The 14,557-nt window shown below is 44.8% G+C and overlaps 1 protein-coding gene across 5 annotated transcripts in view; it reads right to left on the reverse strand.

Annotated features, from left to right (window-relative positions):
• Positions 1-14,557, reverse strand: part of OFD1 (OFD1 centriole and centriolar satellite protein) — a 63,402-nt gene that overhangs the window by 1,762 nt on the left and 47,083 nt on the right. For 4 of the 5 annotated variants that reach the window (XM_061137350.1, XM_061137348.1, XM_061137347.1 and 1 more), the window contains exons 16-20: positions 9,813-10,415; positions 9,224-9,344; positions 7,652-7,752; positions 2,623-2,742; positions 132-289 (exon numbers count right to left, since the gene is read on the reverse strand). In XM_061137350.1, coding sequence (XP_060993333.1) covers positions 132-289; positions 2,623-2,742; positions 7,652-7,752; positions 9,224-9,344; positions 9,813-10,415 — 1,103 coding nt within the window. The remainder of the gene's footprint in view (positions 1-131; positions 290-2,622; positions 2,743-7,651; positions 7,753-9,223; positions 9,345-9,812; positions 10,416-14,557) is intronic. The other variant, XM_061137351.1, reaches the window with a different exon arrangement.

Here is a 14,557-nt window from a genome sequence, read left to right on the forward strand (position 1 = left end):
GGCCCTCTACCCTGAACCAGAAGGCCTGTGTGCTCCACAGCTGTCCTCAGGCCGCCTAAGGCTGGTTCACTTCCCCACTCCTCCTAGGACTTGGAGACACAGGGGACTCCCTCTCCCACCAGCATCACTACCCTCTCCTGCTCCAGCTTCTCAAGTTCTCGCCGCTCCCTCTGCAGAGTTTCCCGCCACTCGCTCTGCCTCTGCTCTTGTCCCTGCCTTCGTTCCCTCGCCTGCTGTTCTCGGAGTTTTTCTTCTTCCTTCTGTTCTCCAAGTGATTTCTGGTTGACACCTAATGGGACAGAAAATAAAGAACAAATAGCTTCTGGCAGCAGATTTTTCAGACAAACGCGGGATGGGTACGCAGGGGTCTTGCTGAGCCCCAGGGAGACGGTGCAACTGTCAGCCACCTCTGCTGGCCTCTAAGCCCTCAGCCCCAGACCTGGCAGCACGCCCTGCGCACCTCTCAACTGTGTCCCCAGCCCCTCCTTCCTCACCGAGGGGAGCCCTGTATTTCTGCCTCTGCATCTGGTTCTGAGCCCGCCGGATCCTTAGCATTCTGACCCGATCACTTGTCCCCATTTATTCCCACAGCGTTCTGGTCATTACCCCCACACTACTTCCACAGGGGTGCAAGAGTCTCCTGCCCAGAGCAGGACAAAACCACCAACCACCCTCCCCTCCCTGCTCAGGACGCCTGGCCATCACTCCATTCCCTCCAGGCGGATGCCTCCCTGGGGTTTGGGGCTGCCTCTGTCCCCATCATCCCCCATGTTTTCTCTTGTCCCTCTCTGGCCTCTCTGGCCTCACACCAATGCTTCTACGGGGAAGTTCCCTGCCACCTGCATATGGCAATCCCACAACGCTGGCTTCCTTTGCCGAGCTCACTCTACGCTCTGTCCACCAACCTCCAGGGCTTCGGGCTCCCACCTCTCCTCGTCCTGCTGCTGCAGTGAGGGTCCTGACCACCCTTCACCGAGAGTACCAACACCACAGTCTCTGTACTCCCTGACACCAGTCTCTCAGCCTTCAAGCCTGTATGCTTCCTTAGCACCAGTCACCTCCCAAAGAGAAGGGAGGGAGGCACTGAGCGCTGTCTCTGCTCCAGTCGAGTCCAGACCATGGCAGCCAAGGCCCCAACAACTGGTCTTTTCCTATCAGACTGACTTCCTCTACCATCACCATCACTTTTGCACATCCGACCTCCACACACACACCCCCCCGGCACGTTCACTATCACCTGACTCCAGCTGCTCTTCTCTGCCCCCGCCTTTGCTCCCACAGTCTCCCCAACTCGACGTACTCCCTCCCCATCTCTCCCCGGGGACTCCCCCCTCCTACCAGGTGAGCCCCCACCCTAGTGTACCCCAGTACCCCCACAGGGGCAGGGAACCTCTCCAGTGCCTGCCTTGCCCACAATGGCGTGCATCAATTTCCGTTCCGTCTGGCACGGCCCAGGCTTCATTTGCTGACTCCAGAGAGCCCACAGCTCAAGTCCCTGTACCTCATGGTTCAATCACCTTCCAACCCCGCTGATGCTTGTGTGACCTTTCTCCTCCAGCCCTGGCTGAAAAACCTCATCTCTGACCCATGCTACCCCCCACCCCCAACAGTGTGCAGAAACAGACGAATTCTCTAGTTCACCAGAGGACTCTGAATCTCTGTGCCGGGCCCTGGTTCCACGCCACCAATGGGAGACAACACAGGCTTGTCTGGCCCTTGATCCTGGCCATGAACCTGACTACCGGAGGCAGCCAGTACTCATTTCCACAGGCAGAAAGGCAATCTTCTGCTCATTCCTGGGGGAGAAGGGTCACTCCTGAATGGTGCAGCCACACTTCTGAATACTCATTTTAGAAGACCTTATTATACTATCTAGTACCTCTCAGAGGCAGAACACCTATCTCCTCAGTTGGTTTCTCTTACTCTGTTATTTTTATTACCATCTCCTCCAGATGGCTGCCACCATCCCTACTGACTGGGGCTCCTTGGTGATGGCTTGCTGACCATCCCCTCCTCCACAACCTGCCCACCCTGAGAAGCTCCACAAAGCAGGGGCTGCTTGACTGCAGGATGCCCAGCCCCCGGGAAAGTGCCTGGCATAGAAAAAGCTCTTGAGCAAGCCATCCTGAATGGATGTTTTCCACAGTGATTTACACTGGACTCAGCAAAATCAACCCTCTCACAATCTTTCTTCCGTCAGCAATTCTTCCTGTTCCTGAGTACGGTGACTTCACACTGCCTACAAGAGGCTTTGCACAGCTTTGGGGGAGGATGGTTTTACTAGTAGGTGGTTTTACTTGAGGAAGGGTGTGTACAATGCTTCAACACTTTGGTCCAAGGAGAGAAAAGGACCTGTCCACTGGCCAAGGCCTGAACTGCTTCCACACGCTGGTGAGGGAAGGGGGAGTCTGTAGAAGAGACAGGAAGAGAAAGTGGGCCAGATGGGAGGGAAGGATATAATGACCACTTTTCTTTCAGGGTCATCACTGTTTTGAAGACTAAAATATAACAGGTTAACCATCGTAACTTTTTAAGGTATGAAGGAAGCAAACAGATAGAAAGAAAGCAATATGAAATGTTATTATTGACATACCTCGTTAGTTAAAGCAGAGGAAAACTCACCCGAGTACTGAAACGAGATGGGCCTGGTGGGTACAGGGGCTGTAGCGCCGTCCACATGAGGCATGTCGCCAGCATGATGGAGGCCATCTCTCTCGAACTGCCTTGGCACACTCCGTCCATCTATAAGAAGTGCAAGTGAATCTCCCCTAGCCCTCAGCAGCAGCAGGAGAAGAGAGGGTGGGGATAACTCCTTGCTGAGCACTGAAGTTTCAGACAAAGCAACTGGACCAGCCCTTTACTTACAGGGTTCCAGGAACTCACTGGAATCACTCGCCAATGTATCTGCTTCTTAAAGGATTCTTAGGAGATTCATTGACAAATTTGATTTGTTACCCAGGAGGGAAATCAGTCTAGTGACAGCAGAATTCATCTGGCTTGGCGAAAAGCATCTGAAGTCTATTTCAATAGCAGTGATTTAACAAAGTTAATGAAGTTGGTTCAAAGATTTCATAAAATATACTAAGCCCTTTCATTTCCCTGTTCAAAGTACTAGACATTCAGACTTGAGGATGGAGTGCTCAAGGCAAAACTATAGGTTAACGCACAAATATAAAAACTTTCTGGGGGATGGGATCAAGATGGTGGAGGAGTAGGTCATGGTCATGTGGGTCACCTTCTCCCACAAACACATGTGCATGTGGAATGATTCTCACTACTACAAAAACATCAACTAAACACCTCAGACTTAACAGAAGGGCAAGAAAAACTCTAGGTAACTGGGTAGAATGGAAGAAAAAAAAAAAAAAGGAAGGAATTAGGAGTGGACCTGCACCCGTGTGAGGGAAATGTGAAAAAGGAAAGGTTTCCACACCCTGTGAGCTGAGGCTCAGCCTTCAGAGGTCAGAACCTGGGAGACAGCCTGAGGGCTACAGTGTGGTACACCACAACCAAGGGAGTACGGCAAGAACCTGGATCAGCCAGGTTGTTCATGGGGTCACAAAGAATTGCACATGACTTAGTGACTGAACAACAACTGACGGATACCTAGGTTGTTTCAAGTTTCCGGCTATTATGAATAAAGCTTCTACAGCCAAAAAAAAAAAAAAAGACTCGGTAACCCAGAAAGAACCTCAGAGCTGGTTGACACTACATTCCTATTGTTTAGTGAAGCAGTAGGCTCCGAGGTTGAACAATCTAAGGCAGGACCAAAGCCAGGACAACAATTTCTAGTCTCTTAAGCTAATACTCTTTAATCTCCTTTCTGTAACTAAGGAAGGTATTTCTAAATCTGAGGCAATCAATGGAATCACTATAATTCAAAGAAAAGTCACTTAACATGTTCACATTCCATAAAAGGGGGGGGAAGCAAATTTTAAGAAGTCACTTACTTTAAATCTGAGGCAATCCTAACCTTCACAAAGTAAGGATTCATTTACAAGCTTCATTTACCCCATGAACAGTATGAAAAGGCAAAAAGATATGACACTAAAACATGAACTCCCCAGGTTGATAGCTGCCCAATATGCTACTGGAGAAGAATGGAGAAATAACTCTAGAAAGAATGAAGTGACAGGGTCAAAGCAAAAACACCACCCAATTGTGGACATGACTGGTGACGGAAGTAAAGTTTGATGTTGTAAAGAACAATATTGCATAGGAACCTAGAATGTTAGGTCCATGAATCAAGGTAAATTGGAAGTGATCAAACAGGAGATAGCAAGAGTGAACATCGACATTTTAGGAATCAGTGAAGTAAAATGGGCTGGAATGGGCGAATTTAACTCAGATGACCATTATATTTACTACTGTGGGCAAGAATCCCTTAGAAGAAATGGAGTACCCCTCATAGTCGACAAGAGTCCAAAATGCAGTACTTGGGTGCAATCTCAAAAACGACAGAATGATCTCTGTTCGTTTCCAAGGCAAACCATCCAACATCACCGTAATCCAAGTCTATGTCCCAGTCACTAATGCTGAAGAGGCTGAAGTCGAACAGTTCTATGAAGACATACAAGACTTTCTAGAACTAACACCCAAAAAAGATGTCCTCTTCATTATAGGGGACTGGAATGCAAAACTAGGAAGTCAAGAGATACCTGGAGTAACAGGCAAATTTGGCCTTGGAGTACAAAATGAAGCAGGGCAAAGGCCAACAGAGTTTTGCCAAGAGAACGCACTGGTCATAGCAAATACCCTCTTCCAACAACACAAGAGAAGACTCTATACATGGACATCACCAGATGGTCAATACCGAAATCAGACTGATTATATTCTTTGCAGTCAAAGATGGAGAAGCTCTATACTGTCAGAAAAAATAAGACCAGGAGCTGACTGTAGCTCAGATCATGAACTCCTTATTGCCAAATTCAGACTTAAATTGAAGAAAGTAGGAAAAACCACTAGACCATTCAGGTATGATCTAAATCAAATCCCTTACAGTTATACAGTGGAAATGACAAGTAGATTCAAGGGATTAGATCTGATAGACAGAGTGCCTGAAGAACTATGGACAGAGGTTCGTGATATTGTACAGGAGGCAGTGCTCAAGGCTATCCCCAAGAAAAAGAAATGCAAAATGGTTGTCTGAGGAGGCCTTACAAATAGCTGAGAAAAGAGAAGCTAAAGGCAAAGGAGAAAAGGAAAGATATACCCATTTGTATACAGAGTTCCAAAGAATAGCAAGGAGAGAGAAGAGAGCCTTCCTTGGTTATGAATGCAAAGAAATAGAGGAAAACAATAGAATGGGAAAGACTAGAGATCTCATCAAGAAAATTAAAGATACCAAGGGAAAATTTAATGCAAAGATGGGAACAATAAATTATTGGACAGAAATAGTATGGACCTAACAGTAGCAGAAGATATTAAGAAAAGGTGGCAAGAACATAGAAGATCTATACAAAAAAGATCTTCATGACCCAGATAACCACGATGGTATGACCACTCACCTAGAGCCAGACATCCTGGAATGCAAAGTCAAGTGGGCCTTAGGAAGCATAACTTTGAACAAAGCTAGTGGAGATGATGGTATTCCAGTTGAGCTATTTCAAATCCTAAAAGATAATGCTGTGAAAGTACTGCACTCAATATGCAAGCAAATCTGGAAAACTCAGCAGTGGCCACAAGATTGGAAAAGGTCAGTTTTCATTGCAATCCTAAAGAAAGGCAATACCAGGGAATGCTCAAACTACTACACAATTGCACTCGTCTCACATGCTAGCAAAGTAATGCTTAAAATTCTCCAAGCCAAGCTTCAACAGTACGTGAACTGTGAGCTTCCAGATGTTCATGCTGGATTTGGAAAAGGCAGAGGAACCAGAGATCAAATTGCCAACAACCACTGGATCACTGAGAAAAGCAAGGGAATTCCAGAAAAACACCTACTTCTGCTTTATTGACTATCCCAAAGCCTTTGACTGTGTGAATCACAACAAACTGGAAAACTCTGAAAGAGATGGGAATACCAGACCACCTTACCTGCCTCCTGCAAAATCTGTATGCAGGTGTAAGAAGCAAGAGTTAGAACTGGTCATGGAACAATAGACCAGTTCCAAACTGGGAAAGGAGTATATCAAAGCTGTATATTATCACCCTGCTTATTTAACTTATATGCAGAGTAAGTGAAAGTGAAGTCGCTCAGTCATGTCCGACTCTTTGTGACCCCATGGACTGTAGTCAACCAGGCTCCTCAGTCCATGGAATTTTCCAGGCAAGAGTACTGGAGTGGGTTGCCATTTCCTTCTCCAGGGGATCTTCCTGACCCAGGGATTGAACCCAGGTCTCCCGCATTGCAGGCAGACACTTTTACTGTCTGAGCCACTATATCATGCGAAATGCCATGTTTGATGAAACACAAGCTGGAATCAAGATTCCTGGGAGAAATAGCAATAACCTCAGATATGCAGATGACACCACCCTTATGGCAGAAAGCAAAGAGGAACTAAAGAGCCTCTTGATGAAAATGAAAGAGGAGAGTGAAAAAGCTGGTTTAAACTCAACATTCAAAAAACTAAGATCATGACTTCTGGTCCCATTACTTCATGACAAATAGATGGGGAAACTATGGAAACTGTAACAGACTTTAATTTTTTGGGCCCCAACATCACTACAGATGGTGACTGCAGCCATGAAATTAAGGCGCTTCCTCCTTGGAAGAAAAGTTATGAACAACAAGCAGAGACATTACTTTGCCAACAAAGGACCATCTAGTCAAAGCTATGGTTTTTCCAGTAGTCACATATGCATATGAGAGTTGGACTATAAAGAAAGCTGAGTGCTGAAGAATTGATGCTTTTGAACTGTGGTATTGGAGAAGACTTTTGAGAGTCCCTTGGACTGCAAGGAGATCAAACCAGTCGATCCTAAAGGAAATCAATCCTGAATATTCATTGGATGAACTGATGCTGAAGCTGAAGCTCCAATACTTTGGCCACCTGATGCAAAGAACTGACTCATTGGAAAAGACCCTGATGCTGGGACAGATTGAAGGCGGGAGGAGAAGGGGACAACAGAGGATGAGATGGTTGGATGGCATTACTGACCCGATGGACAAGAGTTTGAGCAATCTCCAGAAGTTGGTGATGGACAGGGAAGCCTGGCAAGCTGCAGTCCATGAGGTCACCAAGAGTTGGACACACCTGAGCGACTGAACTGACACGCTTAGCTCTGATTTGCAATTGTTGTTTTTCAGTCCCTAAGTCATGTCCGACTATTTGTGAACACATGGACAGCAGCACACCAGGCTTCCCTGTCCTTCACTATCTCCTGGAGTGTGTTCAACTCATGTCCGTTAAGTGGGTGATGTCATCCAACCATCTTATCCTTTGTCACACGCTTCTCTTCCTGCCCTCAGTCTTTCCCTAAGTTTGCAATTTAGTTATCCTGAAATTTTTAACAATGGAACTGAGAACCTAAAAATCTTCTGGATACAAAAACATGGTACTATACCTGTATCACTGATTTTATCAGAAAATAAAAATGTATTACTTTGTAACTGCTTTGCATTTTGTAACAATTGGTATGTTTTGCCAAAACGTTTTACATTTTGAAACAAGTTCTTCATATAAAAGCAAGTATTAATATTTAAACTTACATTCAAAAGATGGTTCAAATTCCTCATTATCCTTAAAAACGAGCTTGTCTGGATTTGAACATTCACTTTTGTCTTGAAGTTCTGTAGGTCTTTGATAAAGACTGGATGGGAAGAATAAAATTCAAGAATGTGAAGTTTAATAATGTAAGACACAAGAGCAGAAGGTGATGAAAAGCCTTTTGTGACTTGAGAAAATGCTTTAGAAAATTAATTTCTCGTGGACACATAGTGAATGGGAGCTACTCTGCACTGGGCGCTCTCCATGCACCAGACATCATTCCAAACCATTAATACGCATTAACTCAGTCACTCTTCCACATTGCCTCATGCCATGAGTTGGGTACTACCATTGTTAATAAAGAATATCCTGGCACTCTCAAAGTGGTTCCGAGGAGGAATTTTTATTTAAAGAACTTGAAAAATTTTTCAAAAAGCTCTTTATACCATTACCATGAGCCAGCTGAAGATGCCATGCATCACAGTGCCCTAACTCAGCCCACATGTGTCCTGCCTCTCTTCTTGGCTTTAACACAGAAGGACTGATACGAAAAAAAACAAAAACAAAAAAAACTACCTACTTTAGGACCAGACAAGCACCTGTGCTAGTTTTCAACTTTGTACAGTAGATGAGCATCAACATACAGATGCCCAGGCCTGAGCCCAGAGAGGAGGAGTCAGAATCTCCCACCGTGGGGACTGGGCACAGGTAGGAGGCCCACCCTGGACTTGAATCCCACCTGCTGCCCAACCCCGCCCCCAAGCTTCTCGATACAGCCACCCCATTCTGCTTCAGCCCGCGTATCCTAAGACTCACTACCACTTTTGAATTTATTTTAATGATTGACACTGTGGAACCTTATTTGCTTATATTTAAATCCCTAAATATTTGTAAGTGACTTTTTAATGATGTACAAAACTATGTAACGTTTACAGTGAATTGGTTTGCATTTGCAAATTTTTTATGTCTGTTTTATCTTTATAAACCAAGTCTATTCATGGAACTATGAAGATGCTTATTAATACCCAAGTACATACACTACAGGGCTTCCCTGGTAGCTCAGTTGGTAAAGAATCCACCTGCAATGCAGGAAACCCCAGTTCGATTCCTGAGTTGGGAAGATCCGCTGGAGAAGGGATAGGCTACCCATTCCAGCATTCTTGAGCTTCCCTTGTGGCTCAGCTGGTAAAGAATCTGCCTGCAATGCAGGAGATCTGGGTTTGACTCCTGGGTTGGGAAGATCCCCTGCAGAAGGGAAAAGGCTACCCTCTCCAGTCTTCTGGCCTGGATAATTCCATGGACTGTATAATCCATGGGGTCACAAAGAGTCAGACACAACTGAGAGACCTTCACATATACACTATACATCAAGTTTAGCAAACAAGTAGAATTTTTTTTTCCTCCAGGCAATAATTCAAATGATTCTCAGAGATGATGCATCTTATAATCTGATTGCAAATTCTATCCTGCCACATGGTCTTTAACATTACCTAAAAAAACAGAGCCAGTCCTGGCTGAGACCACAGGAAGCTAACCAGCCTCAGCAGAGGCCAGACAGAGAACGAGGTACTTACCCGGCCTTCTGCTCCAGAGGGCTGGACAGTGAGTGCATAGAGAGGTTGTGCCTGGACTCGGCAGGCGAAGGCTGTGGCTCTCTGTCGGGACAGGTGGCAGTCACAGTGGACCGGCCCAGACCTACGTGGCAGGAGGAACCAGGACAAGCACGTTACAGATTGTGTGGAGAAGATGGCAGTGCAGCTTCTAAAGATTTCTACCACTTTGAAAATGTCTTCGATCATCTTTGCAAGCAGTAGGGTATGTGAAAATCATCCACAGAACTAACAATTCAGGCATGAAAATGAAACTTCAGTGATAACAAGAGAATACATGAAACTAACCAGCAGCCAAGGAAAAGCCACAGTCACTCTCTGAAAGCCTCCATGTGCCAAGCAAAATGCCGGCACTTGACCCTCCATCCTATGGCCTCCACACCACCTGTAACCTGGGGTGGGGGAGCCATGGTTTCCCAGGAGCCCACAGTTCAGAGGCTCCCATGACTCCCAGTTTATCAGCCTCCAGCTGCACTGTTACCCAGAGGAGAGGGGGGATGAGGAGCAACCAACCCCCGTCCAGAGCATCCACAGGCCTGTATCCATAGCTCACCTTCTAGGTACATTTCACTATCAAGGCTTCTCGATTTGGGGAGTGGCGTGGAGGAGAGCCGTCTGGAGGCTACGCTCTTCTGTGACCTTGAGGCCATGCTGCTGGGCACCTCGGACACCTCGCTCTCGTCCCCTCCGCGTGTGCTCACTGGAGGCTGCTGAGAGGTGACTCTGGCGTCCACAAACACACACCTCTCGGGAACAGCTGCAGTGATGTTCTTGAGAGTTCCCGGCAGACGCAGCAGGGGTGGGCTCCTGGCTGCCAAGCGGCTCTTGGCAGGGCACTGACTGACCCTTTGATGGTAGCTCTGGAAAGCTTTTTCCAGGCGCTCTGCCTCCTGCTCCAGCTCTCTCACCCTTACCTTGGTACTGGCTACAAACTCGAGGTCGGAATCAGGGGAACTCCCCTCTGCGCTGGCATTTGGGTATTTGGGGATCCGCGGTGCAACTGGGCCTGCTGTTACCTCCTCTTGTCTCAGAGGATTTTTCAAGAAATCCCCACTGATGTCGCCATCACGAGGCACCACCCTGGTGCTCATTAACCCGCTGATGGAGCGATTCAGCAGACAGTGCTTCGGGTTGCGGTACACTTCGTTCTCTAGTGCTGTAGGTCACAAACAGAGAGTGTGAGACACAAAGGGAAAAGGTGGAGAACCAAACTGAAATGTTTCAGCAATTTTTTGTTGAAAAATCAACTAGCACATTAAACAGTTTGTGGCGTGTGATCAAGATGCTGGAGTAGTAAGAAGTGAAGCTCACCTCCACCCACAAATACATCAACAAACAACACATCTATGTGTGGAATGATTCTCACAGAATATCTACTGAATAGTGGCAGAAGACCTCAGACCTCCGAAAGGGCAAGGAAATCTCCATAGAACCAGGTAGGACAAAAGGGGGGAAAAAAGGCAAGGAAGAAGTTGGGACAGGATCTGTATCCTCAGGAGGGTGCTATAAAAGAGACAAGGTTCCTGCACCCCACGAGATCAGCCAAGATGGAGGTGAGCTCCAGAGCCTCGGGGGAGAATGCAGCCTTTGGTGTGTAGCAGCTGGGAGGGAGAAACCTGCACAAAAGGTCAGCACCACTGCCCTATACTCCCCAGCCCGAGACATGTGTCCACCCAGGCAGGCAGAAGCTGGGTGCTGAAGCTCACACTTCGGAAATCAGACCCAGGAAGAGGGCTAGGGTGGGCTGTGTGGAAACAGCCTGAAGGGGCTGGAGTCTGGAGCATTCGCTCCTGAGGGTGTACATGAAGGAAGCTTGGGTCGCCTTAGAGGCCAGGTGCTACTGATGGTTGGGGTGTGTGAGGGGAGTGGTGGGACACACCACTGCAGCCTTTTCTGCTGTGCACACTCTCAGGTGGCATGACATGGCCTACAGGAGCTCCAAGAGGGGTCACGAGCAGCAGCAACCGCCACCTGCGTGCCACAGGCTTCAGGATCTGTTCTGAGCCTCTGCTGTGACCTACTCCCTACCTCAGGCTACAGAACCAGTCTCGAATGGCCACCACTGCCACCCTTCTGGGCTCCAGGAGTGGTCTCAAGCCACCAACAATCCCATCATGTGTTCTGGGAGTGTGTGAGATCCTCCACCAAAGCTGAGAACCTCAGGACTGGGCACCAGCCACCACATCTGCACACCCTGATTATAAGGGGATAATGACCATGGCTAGCACACGCTGAGTAAAGAGGTCACAGGCATCCATACCAAAAACAGCCCTCATGCCAAACAAACACTAAACCCACAGAAGCTACACAGTGATGCTTCCACATATAAATAGTCCCCCAAGACCAGAGTAGATAATTTCTCTTCTGTAAGTTTGGGAGAGAAAATTACGTAAAATGAAGAAGAGGAACCATTCCCAGTTAAAAGACCAAGACAATTCCCCTGAAAGAACAAACAATGAAACAGACCTCTTCAGTTTAACAGACACTGATTTCAAAAAAGATAATGAAAATACTAAAGGGATTAAGGAAAAATTATCAGTAGAAAAGGAGAGTATTGCAAAAAGGGAATAGAAACTATAAAGAGGAAGCAAGATAATTACAAAACTCATTTGCTGAGACAAAAACTGAACTAAAGGCAAAGAATAATGTAAAAAAACAGGCAATTCCCTGGTGGTGCAATGGTTAGGACTCCACACTTTCACTGCTGAGGGTGTGGGTTCAATCCCTGGCCAGGGTACTAAGATCCTGCAAGCCATGTGGCATGGCCGAAACAAAACAAAACAAATAATGCTGAAGAATGAATAAGTGACCCAGAAGATAGAATAATGTAAATCACCCATTGGGTTTTACAGACAGAAACCCAAATGAAAAAAAGAAAAAGAAACCTAAACAAGAGACCTGAAAGTAGTGAAAGTGAAAGTTGCTCAGTCGTGTCCAACTCTTTGCAATCCCATGGACTATACAGTCCGTGGAATTCTCCAGGCCAGAATACTGGAGAGGGTAGCCTTTCCCTTCTCCAGGGGATCTTCCCAACCCAGGGATTGAACCCAAGTCTCACACATTGTGGGCAGATTCTTTACCAGCTGAGCCACAAGGGAAGCCCAAGAATGCTGGAGTGGGTAGCCTATCCCTTCTCCACTGGATGTTCCTGACCCAGAATCAAACTGGGGTCTCCTGCATTGCAGGCAGATTCTTTACCAACTGAGCCAGAGACCTATGGGACAATAAAAAGCATGCCAATCTATACATAATAGGGATTCCAGAAGGGGAAGAAAGAGAAAAGATAAAAAATATATTTGAAGAAATTACGGCTGAAAACTTCCCAAACCTGAAGATGTAAACAGATATCCAGTGCAGGAAGCAGACAGGGTTCCACATAAGGTAAACTCAAAGAGACCTACACCAAGGCATATTTTAATAAAAAATGGCAAAAGTTAAAGAGAGGATTCTAAAGGCAACAAGAGAAAGAGAGTAAGAAACCGTAAATTTACCCCCCTTTCTAGAATGTGTTAGAGCCTAAGGATGGAGTTAACATACTTGAAAAACAGGGTAACTACAATTCAAAAATATACAACAGATTCACAAAAACCAAAAAGAACATAAATATAATACAAAAGAAAATCATCAAACCACACAAAGAAAAACAAAAAGAAATGAACAAGTATAAAATCAATGAGAAAACAAGCCTTAAAATGGCAATAAATGTATATCTAACAATAATCACCTTAAATGTAAATGGACTGAATGCTCCAATCAACAGACACAGAGTGATTGACATTGATGGGATTTAAAAAAACAAGAGCTTAGGGCAAAGGACACAGACTGAAAAGTAAAGAGATATAAAAAGATATTTCAATCAAACAGAAATGAAAAGAAAGCAGGGGTCACAATACTTTAATCAGACAAAATAGACTTTAACACAAAGGTCACAAAGATAATGAAGGACACTTTATAATGATAAAAGGATCAATACAAGAAGATTTTACATGCGTTAACCTAAAATATATGCACCTAACACAGAAGCACCCAAACACATAAAACAAATACAAACAGATATAAAGAGATAAATTCACAAGAATATGATAATGGTAGGAGACTTTAACACCCCACTCCCATCAATGTACAGATCTTCTATGCAAAATAATAATAGAACAACAGAGATCCTAAATGGTACAATAGAGCAGTTAGACCTAATTGATATTTTCACGACATTATATCCAAGAACAAAAAACCAATACACATTCCTTTCAACTGCACATGGAACAGTCTCTACAACTGACCACATACTAGAGCACAAAACAAGCCTCAACAGATGTAAGGGTACAGAAATTATCTCACACATCTTTTTCTGACTACAAAGGCATGAAACTAGAAATTAACCACAGAAAAAGAAATGGGGAAAAAATGACTACATGCAGACTAAACAATATGCTACTGGAAAACCAATGGATCAACAAGGAAACCAAAGTGGAAATTTAAAAATACCTTAAGACAAATGACAATGAAAACGGAACCATACAAAATCTAAGAGACATAGCAAAAGCAGTTCTTAGAAGTTCACAGTAGTACAGGTCTTCTTCAAAAAAAACAAGAAAAATATCAAATAAACAACATAATATACCACCTAAAAGAATCAGAAAAAGAAGAACAAACAAAACCTAAAGTCAGCAGAAAGAAGGAATAAAGATAGAAAATAAAGTAGCAATTAAAAAATGGAAAAAGTCAATAAAACCAAGAGCTGGGTCTTTGAAAGAGTAAACAAAATTGATAAACCTCTGGCCAGGCTCACCAAGAAAAGAGGCAGAACCCAAATAAACGAAATAAGAAATTAAAATGAGATACCACAGCCAATACCACAGAAATACACACACACAAAAAAACCCTAAGGGAATACTAAAAACAATTATATGCCAATAAATTCGACTGCTTAGAAGAAATGGACAACTCTGTAGAAATACAGAGCTCACCAAAACTGAATCAAGAAGAAATAATTTGAACAGACTGATCACTAGAAGTGAGAGAACCTGTAATTAAACAAACAAAAAACTCCATACAAAGTACAGGACCAGATGTCTTCACAGGTGAATTCTTCCAAACATACAAAGAACGTATACAGATCCTTCTCAAACTCTTACAAAAACTTAAGGAGGTAGGAACACTCACAAAGATCTTCTATGAAACCACCATCACCCTGATACCAAAACCAAAGACACCACCAAAAAAGAAAATTACAGATCAGTATCTTTGATGAATATATATGAAAAATTCCTCAGCAAACTATTAGCAAACTGAATCCAA

Source organism: Dama dama, chromosome X, assembly GCF_033118175.1.
Source record: "Dama dama isolate Ldn47 chromosome X, ASM3311817v1, whole genome shotgun sequence".
In the NCBI taxonomy this organism is placed as follows: domain Eukaryota; kingdom Metazoa; phylum Chordata; class Mammalia; order Artiodactyla; family Cervidae; genus Dama; species Dama dama.